Source organism: Morus notabilis, unplaced genomic scaffold (genome assembly GCF_000414095.1).
Source record: "Morus notabilis unplaced genomic scaffold, ASM41409v2 Scaffold443, whole genome shotgun sequence".
NCBI classification, from domain to species: Eukaryota; Viridiplantae; Streptophyta; class Magnoliopsida; order Rosales; family Moraceae; genus Morus; species Morus notabilis.
This window is the reverse complement of record NW_010360382.1, coordinates 78359-88689: the sequence shown is the minus strand read 5'-3', so window position 1 is coordinate 88689 and position 10331 is coordinate 78359. Positions and strand designations below refer to the sequence as shown.

At 35.0% G+C, this 10331-nt stretch overlaps 2 protein-coding genes across 3 annotated transcripts; one reads left to right on the top strand and one right to left on the bottom strand.

Annotated features, from left to right (window-relative positions):
• The first annotated feature begins 1111 nt into the window (after positions 1-1111).
• LOC21387768 (putative yippee-like protein Os10g0369500) lies at positions 1112-3274 on the top strand. Its single transcript, XM_010096386.2, has 3 exons — positions 1112-1441; positions 2006-2114; positions 2993-3274. The coding sequence occupies exons 1-3, from the start codon at positions 1299-1301 to the stop codon at positions 3074-3076; spliced, it is 336 nt and encodes a 111-aa protein (XP_010094688.1). The 5' UTR covers positions 1112-1298; the 3' UTR covers positions 3077-3274.
• Positions 3275-4365: 1091 nt separating this feature from the next.
• LOC21387767 (heterogeneous nuclear ribonucleoprotein 1) lies at positions 4366-8766 on the bottom strand. Of its 2 annotated transcripts, none has more exons than XM_024164459.1 (5): positions 8625-8766; positions 8362-8473; positions 7895-8149; positions 5722-6898; positions 4366-5021 (listed from the first exon to the last, which is right to left on the bottom strand). In XM_024164459.1, exons 3-5 carry the CDS (start codon positions 8114-8116, stop codon positions 5008-5010), a joined length of 1413 nt encoding a protein of 470 aa, XP_024020227.1. In that variant the 5' UTR covers positions 8117-8149; positions 8362-8473; positions 8625-8766; the 3' UTR covers positions 4366-5007. The 2 variants fall into 2 exon arrangements, with proteins under 2 accessions (XP_024020227.1, XP_024020226.1); XM_024164458.1 differs by having other exon boundaries at positions 4366-4967.
• Between the last annotated feature and the right edge of the window lie 1565 nt (positions 8767-10331).

Here is a 10331-nt window from a genome sequence, read left to right as displayed (position 1 = left end):
GGCCTTGCTTGAAGGCAGAACGTGGTTTATATTCGTCTCATGGTCTAGGTGTTTGGAGTTCATAAATATTAGTCTCTTTCATTTCATTGATTCGAGTTTAAAATTTAAATTTTACTACAGTAAAAAGCTCTTAGAAACAATCACATCTAACTTTTTTTGTTACAATAAAAAGTTCTCACATAAAATCACATCTCAACTCGAATTAAAAATTCTAATCAACAAACTACACAGTTTAATTGTGTTTGTATTGTAATTTGATAACAAATAATATCAAAGTGCATTGAGAAGTAAAAGCTGAAAACTAAAAGCTATGATCCAATTATACCTTTCCATCTCATAAAATTAATCATTTTATTTCATTTTTCAATCGAATGAGAGGCACTATGTACGCAAGTGTTAGTGACCTTAATCTTGGAGGTGTGCTCTTTCGCAAGTCTCCGAATCATTGCACACATTTTTAGCAGTTATAGCAATAATTAAGTAATTTTTTATTTTGTTCTTTATTTTCATATGAACAGTTTCTGAAAAGAGAATTATTAGGGTCTCGTTCATTTCAACGACTTGAGTTTTTAATTTCAGTTTTATTACAGTTAAAAGCTCTTATAAAAAATCACATTTAACTTTTTTTGTTACAGTTAAAAGCTCTCATATAAAGTCACATATCAATTCGAATTGAAAATTTAAAGCTACGAACTAAACGAAACCTATATGTACCTATATGTTTGGTAAGAAATATCAAATATTTCCATGTTCGCACACAAAAAAAAAAAATCCAAAGATAAACGATCAATTGATCAGTAAAACTAGAAAAGTAGACATTAAAAATTATTATCAAGAAACAAATGTTTTTAATACTAGTTTTTACTTATGAGATTTTCAATTACCTCAAAAAAAAAAAAGAATAAGATTTGTTTTATTTTAAAAATCAATCGATACGATTAACTTCAAATTTTAAAGGTGTAAAGATATTTTGAGTGAGGTGTGAAGATAATTAGTCAAGGGTTTATTTAATAATAAAGGATCTTGATTGCAAAGTTAATTAGTTAAGAGGAAAAAAAAAATAATAATAAAGCTAAAGAGAATTTTCCAATATAAAAGGGGCCGAGGGATCCTTGGCAGTTGCCGCAACGGAGCGTAAAATCCTAGGAAAGAACGAAACACACGAAGAAAAGACTTTTGCTTTGATTCTTCTGCTACAGTCGCTTTTGGTATTAGGGCAGAGAGAGAACGCGACACAGAACAGTGAAAAAAAAAAAAGAAAAAAAAAAGATTAGATAGATTATCAATCAATCATTCTAATGGGAAGGCTATTTATTGAGTCGCTGAATGGAGCGAAGATCTTCAAGTGCAAGTTTTGCAAGGTTGACACTGCATCCCACGATGACATCGTTTCCAAGGATTTTCAGGGTCGCTTTGGCCGAGCCTACCTCTTCCGAAACGTGTAAGTAATCCCCCGTATATCCTTCCTTTTTATTATTATTACTGTTTTTTTTTTTTTAATTTTTACCAAATTTGATTAAGGATTTAAGAGATTTTAACTTGGAATTCCGAATTTGCGGTTTATCCAATCAACGTAGGAGTTTTTCTTCCTTGTTGTTGTTGTTGTTATTGTGAGTGAGTGAGTGGTTCGTCTGAGGATTCTTGATGGCTTTTAGTGGGCCCCACTCCTTAGTACAGTAGTGGTGCTTGCGTACTAAGAAACCCAATAAACTGAATTGCTTTTGGATGAACTGAGAAGGCAAAATAAACAAAAAGAGTTTGATATTAAACGTTTTTGGATAGTTTATTGTGTATACCAAAGTAAATGAGAGTTTGTTATGTAAGCAATTGGTTGACTTGGGGTGTTATATTGTCAAAATTTTGACGATGTTGTGGAGGGTGTTCTTGTTGACGGGTTTCTTGGATTGGAATCATACCTACAAGACTGATTTTTGGGTGTCCTTGTAAGGATATAGGTGGGAAACTGTCATATATGGATTCATGACTAACTACTGAGCATTTGCAGGGTAAACATATCACTTGGGCCGAGCGAAGAGCGGAACCTCACCAGCGGCCTGCATACCGTAAATGACATCTACTGCAGCTCCTGCCAACAGATTCTGGGCTGGAGATATGTAAGTTGGAGCATCTTTGTGTTTTGTTAGATTGTATTAGCATTTTAGTGGTGTTCTGGTGAAGGTTGCATTAATTGAAATTTGAAATTGGAGCATGAATTCTTTCTCTTACAAGAACTTGAAATTTTGCTATATCGGCATTTTCTGTTGCACTGATTTTTGTACTTTTGCACCTTATTCGGTCATATTATATGATTTTCTACCGTTCTTTGTTGTGTACTTCGAGTGTTTTGAAATTGTTGTCTCTACTTAAATACTAATTCCTACAACTAAGAACTTTACTAGACGGGTGCTTTGGTTTTGCGCTGCGCAGGTTAGCTTTCCACTGGTCTTGTAATTGTTATCTTTATCATTTCCTCTTTCCTTGTATCTAGTTTTTAAAATAGGACGTAGTTTGAGTTGTCTATGTGTGTTCATTTGTCAAGCTGAAAACTATTTTTCTTTGTCCTGATTTTGTAGAGCAATTGTTTGGTGTAGTGATGCATTATCGTAATGGTAACACGGAAGACATCACTATTCACGGCGAGAAAAGCCACTAATTTAAAATTTTAAAATACCAAGGGTACATGATATATATGAACTGTTCACAAAATTGAGAAACTAGCTGCTGAAGGGTAAACGGGTAGGGGATGAAATTTTGCTTTCTTGTCTTTCAAAGCTCCTATCCTCGAATTCTGGTTTCTTCATTCTAAATCTTTTCCTGGTTGGAACAAGCAGCCACTTTCTTTCTTCCGTGTCTTCTTCTTTTTCTTCTTTTCAGCAGCTATAAGTTATTTTTCTACTTACTACGGGGATTTGATCTTCTTTGTTTCTAAGGTTTCACTCTCGTTTTGACGGTCTTTCTTCAACCAATTTTTCCTTGATGATCTTTACTTCAGGAGAAGGCTTTTGAACCTAGCCAAAAATATAAAGAAGGGATGTTCATTCTTGAGAAGGAACGGATGCTAAAGGACGGTTGGTAACGCTCCACATGAGGCATATGAGAAAGGGAGTTACACCAGGGGCCATTTTTCATCAATTCTGTATATGTAAAAATAGATTATGCAAGGAGACAATATGGCAATTTCGTTTGTTGCCTTGCTTTGCATTTTTAAGGATTTATCATTGACTTTGCTACTACATCTGTAGAATATTTAAATTTTATGTCATCATTTGGTAAATATCTTGGTTTTTGTTGCCTTGTCCCTTTTTCTTTGGGACGAAATTTCCTTGCCCTTTCAGAAACAGAAAAATTGAAAGAAAATTGAGGGTAAGCTGAATATAAGGAAGAATGAACTCGTAGACAGGAAAATTCGTATTATAAAGAGGAAATTTGTGGCTATGTGACAGCATTTAGGTTTGATTATGCTGATGACTTCTTCCCTGTGATTTTTCATATTATCAGTGAAACATCAAGCATACCAGAAGAACAATTTTGGGAGGCTGTCCTTATCAAATTGGTAAAAAAATGCTTCTGGGAGATAGTGGACCACCCAATTACAATCTCTCTTGAGTTTTTTTGTTTGGTAAAGAAGTGATTGTCAACCATGAAAACGATCTGAAAGCTAATGCAATAAATGATGTCCAGGATAAGAATCAAAGTGATCGCTGACCACACATTGAGGACTTGAAATGGCTAAAATGCAGTGAAATTCATGATTGAGGTTGTGTTGTATCTACGTGTTTGCTTGGCTATATGCTAAAATATTTATGGAAGAGGAAAAACAAGTCGTTTACGCCCATTTCATCTGTCTACTCAATGCATCTATAAAATTCAACTACAACATGAAAGGAGCCAAATGACCTTTCTGCTCTCTCTCTTTTTTTTTTTTTTTTTTTCTCCCCACTTAAGATTTTAACTTAACAATTGAACTATAGATAAGAATATTTGTCGTAAATTTTCATGGTCACGGGGCAGAGAGCCAAGAAATATTTAATGGTCACGGGACCCTATAGTGACGTGGCGGCTGCTAATTGGGCAACTTGAAGAAAGCTCCTTTCTGTCAGTTGAAAATGTATTTTTTCTATAGACTTATTGTAGTAAGATTGGATGAAACATGATTGATCTGTATTCATTACCACAACTCCGATATTTATTTATAACAAAAATGGCAATTTCATAGAGACAAAAAGTGAAGATAACAACAATAATGAGTTTTTATCAATAACCATTAGTTTGTACATTATCTTGGTTTTGATATGATTCTAAATTATCGGATGCTTAGAGTACATAATATTTGTAGAGTGTAGAATTATCATAACAATAATAATAATAATAAAATGGAAAATGAGTTGCATTCTTCCATTCTTCAACAAAGTAAGAAAGTATAAGAACCTATCTAACAAGGAAAAGTGAGAGTGGTGAAGACCAAGTCGTCATGTATCGTGAACATTTTAACTAGGCGCGACTTATTTTCAGTATTGTACCACACTTAGTAAACAATCAGACACTTCATATGATCTGCTCAACAACAGAACCAAAGAGAGGTGAACAAAAAATCAGAGTAAAAATACCTGACTGACAAAACAAACAAATACGCTGGATATTACAGCAGAGAAAGATAGGAAAAGAAGAAAAGAAAACACTTCCTTTTTATGTATCGCTCTTTCTCTCTCTCTCTCTCTAACTCTCTCATCTGAGACACATGATACAACAGTTCTGCGTACACTCCGCAATCTGGTTATACACCTCAAACGAAATCCAAACAGAGGAAACCTATGCCAAACTCGATCTCAAACCTTTCACCGAAATCCTTTTGTGAACTGCTCTCTATAATTACTTCTTCAATAACAGGAGAACCAATTAGCTCTAATCATATTGTCGTAAAAATGTAGTTTCTCAACATCCCACCTGCCCAGCGAATACACTTCCACCTATAATGTAGCGCCTTTAGACACCAATCTCATAAACTTCCTAGGCAGCAATTCCTGAACCAAATATTGATTAAAAAAAAAAAAAAACCCGTTGTCATCACAGAGATTACAAGAACAAAATTAAGACCTCGTTCACTTCGCGGATTTGAGTTTTCAATTCGAGTTGAGATATGACATTTTCTGAGAGCTTTTCACTGTAGCAGAAAAAGTTCGATGTGACATTTTCTGAGAACTTTTTACTGTAGAAATCTAAAACTGAAAACTCAAATCGGTGAAATGAACGAGGTCTAATTCTCTGCTTCAAGATCAAAGGGACAAAGAATAAGACATATGAAGTGCCCATGTGCAAATTTTACACCTGCAACTAATTGTCTAGGAGTAACCAGTATGGCTACATTCCAAAGCAAATGAATTTGCTCGTAATGGCAAGCATATTAAACCTGTATATTTTAATTTCCATAACAAACACTACCTAACTAAACCAACTCCTCAAACCAAATGGCTTATTCTAAAATTTAAATGTTCCATGTATGGCGTCGAACACAAACTAACCAATTATCACATCCCATGTAGAGAGAGAGAAACCAGCTACAGTCATAATGTCATAAAATTCTAAACCTAAATTTGGATCCCACATCTATTAAGTAATCTAATTCTCATAATACTTGAAACGTACATTGTAATACATAGCATTTAAGTGAAGATGGGATGAATTTATGAACAAGAACAGAAAGAAGAAAATATAAGAACGTACCTCGAGTAGACTGTCTAGCAGTAACCCCATAACCACCAATGTAACCAGAATTTTTGCTCATGACATCTGAAGCTCCATTTCCAAGCCCAAATCCAAATGAGCCAGACCCATCCAGCTCTGATTGTGAGGATTTCCAAGTGGAATCCCCATAGAGTGCACCACCATCATAAATATCTGAATGAGCCCCATCATAACCACCATTTGCACCATATGATGATCCCGGTGCTACACTTCCACCGTTTCTCCCATAGCCTAAACCTCCAGATCGAAACCGAACATCTCCGCTGCCATAAACGAGACTGCCAGTATTATAGTTTGAACCAGCACCTCCACCTTGACTTGGATTAGGGGAGGAGCCCCAAAGTGCTCCAATACTGCCCAAAGAACCCACTCCTGTGTTGCCACCAGCAGAACCTATAAAAGCACTTGAGTTTGCAGAGTTTGTAGGATAGCTCAGATTGCCATTCCCCCAAAAATTCCGACCTGTTGTACTTAGGATAGAGCTATTTCCTTCATTGCCACCACCATAGCCAGGGGTGCTACCAAATCTGTTTGAGCTACTACTATATGAGGGGCTCAATCCCCGTCCAAAGTTGAGGTTAGAACTGAGGTTTGCATTAACTCCATAGCTTGGACTCAACCCTGTCTCAAAATTCACACCCACCCCATAACCAGGACCGAAGGGGGAAAATCCATTTCGACCAACCGTAACTGGACTAAGTCTACCATACCCTCCAACTGAGTTTAAATTATAACCCTGAGAATAACCATTAAGGAAGCTACTAACTCTACCCAGACCATGGTTATATACACCTAACTGGCCCCGACTTGGCCCCGGGGATAATTCCTTTGGAACAGCCCGCTTAACCTCAACCATCTTACCATTCAGCTCATGGAAGGTTTTGTACAACACTTTATCTACTGCATCCTCTGAATCATATGTAATGAACCCAAAACCTCTAGGCCTTTGTGTATTGTGGTCATACATGACAACAACATCGGTAATTGTCCCAAATTGATCAAAATACTTCTTAAAGTCACTCTCAGTTACTGTCGATGCTAAACCTCCTACAAATATCTTCTTTGTGCGGGCAGGACCTGGTGACCCCTGAATGCTGCTGTTATTTCTGTTGAGAATGTTCTGATCATCCCTAGGAACTGCTTTTTTGGCTTCAACCTAAGAATGAAAAGCAAGTTAGAGACATTTTCTAAATTTCAGATTATCCTGCAGAATGAAAGAGAGACCAGAGAGTTTTTTAACCTTAAAATATCCAGCGCAAACAGCAACTAAAAATATTGAAAGAATTCGATGTTTGCCAATATAATACTGGTGTCTTTTTTATTATATACACACGCCTACATCACATATAGGCTCATTATGCACTTAAATCGTATCAGAGAAAAGTAAAGAAGTATAACAATGAATAGACTTGACTTTCTAAATTTAACTTTGTATTATCCATTTGTCTGTTAGAGAAGCTCGGTGATCTAAATACGGAGTGAAACAATAAAATAGAAAAAAAAAAAAATTTAAAAAGTCTGCTAGGAATCCTCAAATTGTAATATTGAAACATCTATAAATCCCATGACACGCATTTTTTCACTCAATTTTCTGCAGATTTAATCTTTGTCTTAAGGTTTTTGCTGATGCTATATGACATCAAATGCTCACTTTAGAAGGCTTTGACTTCCCATAGAACCTATTTAGTATCCCTTGTCACAACTGATTAACGCAGCAACGAATCAAGTTGCTAAGCACTTTAAATTTTCTTCCCCGACTAACTAACCAATTTGCTAAAGGAGCAGAAACTCAAAAAGAATTTGACATTGGCATTGCTTCGATTTTCGGAAATGCCTGAACGTATGCTATCTTTCTAAACTGTGTGTACGTGCACAACTACATGTATGTAAAGTTGCATCTGTTTTTTGTTCTTTTATCATCAGTGACAAGCAACAAAGTGTAGCCAACTTAATGACTGCAATTCAAAAATCTAACAAAAAGTCAAAACACATTTGTTCTCAAAAGCATCAAACTAAAAGTTGGCAGTTCATTTCCAAATAGTGATGCACTAAAGATGCCAACCATATGCTCAAACTAACGAAACATTTGTAGTGTGTCTAGATTTAACATATTGATGAGAGATAAATCTATGATTCAGAGCCAGAAACTCACAAATCTACTATCTATGACGTGCTTCTCTGTAACAACTTTCTCTGCAACAGTAGGATCAGCAAATACGATAAAACCGAATCCGCGAGCACGGCCTGTGGCTCGATCCTTCATTATCACCGCCTCCACCACGTCTCCAAAAGACTGGAAATACTCCCTAAGACGGTCCTCAGTTGTGTCCCAAGATATACCGCCAATGAAAAGCTTGCCGGGCTCCATTTCCATTCAGCTCAAGATTTCCATTAAAAAAAATAAATCCTAGTTTCACCAATGGACAAGAACAAATCAAAACAATAAGGCACATGCCAGATCTAATCGGCAACACATAATTGGACAAGAATTACGTATAAAAATATAATCTAAAACGTGTTTCCCGAATTCTCCGAGGAATATAGAATTCAACGATGCGTCCGATAAAACCAACGAATACAAATTCTGGTAATGCTGACTAAACAAATAACAACTCTTACCTTAAAACGGATAATTCACAAGGAAGCCGAAATTCTCTTCTTGTTATATATCAAAATGGGTATCCTCGGATTCAATCCCAGGATTACCGATCGACAAGCAATCACAGGATTCCTATAAAACAGAGGAAAAGGAATCAGAATTCAACATGAGACTGGTAAAAGATCCGGAACCCAGAAACGTTTTTATTTTTTATTTTTTTCGTTTTCGTCGCAGTTGCTTGGGAAAACAAATCGTTTTTTCTTTGTTTGATATGAAAACTTACCAAATGAAGAGAACCCAGATGGGAAATTATGAGAATCTAAGATCTGAGAGGAGGCATAATAGGATTAGAGGGCGAGAGGCCATCCTTTTTAGCTCTCTCTTCTCTTCTCTTTTTTTCTTCCCTTTTTTCTTCTTCTTCTCAATCACTGTTGATTCAATTAGATATATATATATGTGTGTGTGTGTGTGATGAAATGAAAGCTATGTATTAAAGAGAGAGAAGAAGATGTGTTTGAGAAAAGGAATTTGCATCTGAAATGGGCATTTATATGTATATAATATATATATATATATATATATTTGGTGTGAGAGAGAAAAGAAAGAGAGAAGCTTGGCTATCCTCTCGTGTAAGAAACTTACGAAGGGAGAGACGATGGAAGATGGTGACTTCCAAGTTTTAAGTTTTTGATTTCAAGAAAAACAATAAATGAAAGAAATTCGACGTTGCTACGTTACATCTCCTGTTGAGCATTTAAACTTTTATTATTTACGATCTTCCCCCTTTATTTTGCGTTTTTCGCAGTTATCGCTATTTTTTCTTTGAAGTCCTTTTTGTTGATTCTTTTCTTTCAATGAGGCATTCTCAAATAAATAAATAAATAAGTAGCATGAAGTTTTAGGGACTTCCTATTCACTTTATAATGACTTTGGAGTTAGCATTGGAAGGAATTTTGGCATATTATTATTATTAATTATGGGAAGCATATCATATCCTTTTGAAAGCTAAAAACTGAGTAATAAAATGATACGAAGCATTTGTCTTTAGGCTAAAAAAAAATGATGTACATTTACATCAAAAAAAGAATAATGTACTTGTTTGATTGGTATATGTGTACGGACAAGTAAACATAGTAATTTCTTTTTATTTTTAGGCAGGTGAGGTATTTCATATGCTTCGAAATTGTTGAGTGGATAGACTAGCCCTGTTAAAATATTTGTGCAAGTTAATCAAAGAAATTGAGAGAAAACTGGATCATTCAACACATATAGGTCTTTTATTTAACTAAGACCTCATTCATTTTATCGATTTGAGTTTTCAGTTATAAATTTTTACAGTTAAAAGCTCTAAAAAAATATCACATTTAACTTTCTCTGCTACAGTTAAAAACTCTCAAAAAATGTCACATCTCAACTCAAATCCGCGAAACGAACGAGACCTAAATATCCTTCGATACTAGCCATATATCAAAAGTACAGACATATCAAATCAAGGGTTCAACTGTGAACAATCTATAATTTCTTACCAGTTATTCCTTTTTTTTTCTACATGTTATACACTATTTTTCCTTTTATTTTCATAAGTATACTAGTTAGTAGCTTTTATGAGTTCCCCAACATCTTTTATATATATATATAAAGTGGGAGATGTGTGAGAGACAGAAGGGATTGCTTGTGCTCCCACTCATCCAAAAGAATACAGCAAGCAGAGATGCATCAAATGCACAGGGCACATGCATGACGTTATTGCCTTCCAATATAATGACCACAGCCTATTTCCTTTGTTTATTTAATTAAAATAATATTAATTATAATATAACATTAAATAAATAACCTCCCAACCGTCAAATTTTGGAGGAATTTTTATACCACAGATCAGGTTGTTCTAGACTAACATGCTACTCAAAGTATATATATATATATATATATAAATATCTCAGAAAAAATGTATATTGCATATACAAAAATATATTTTAAGCTCCAATTGCTA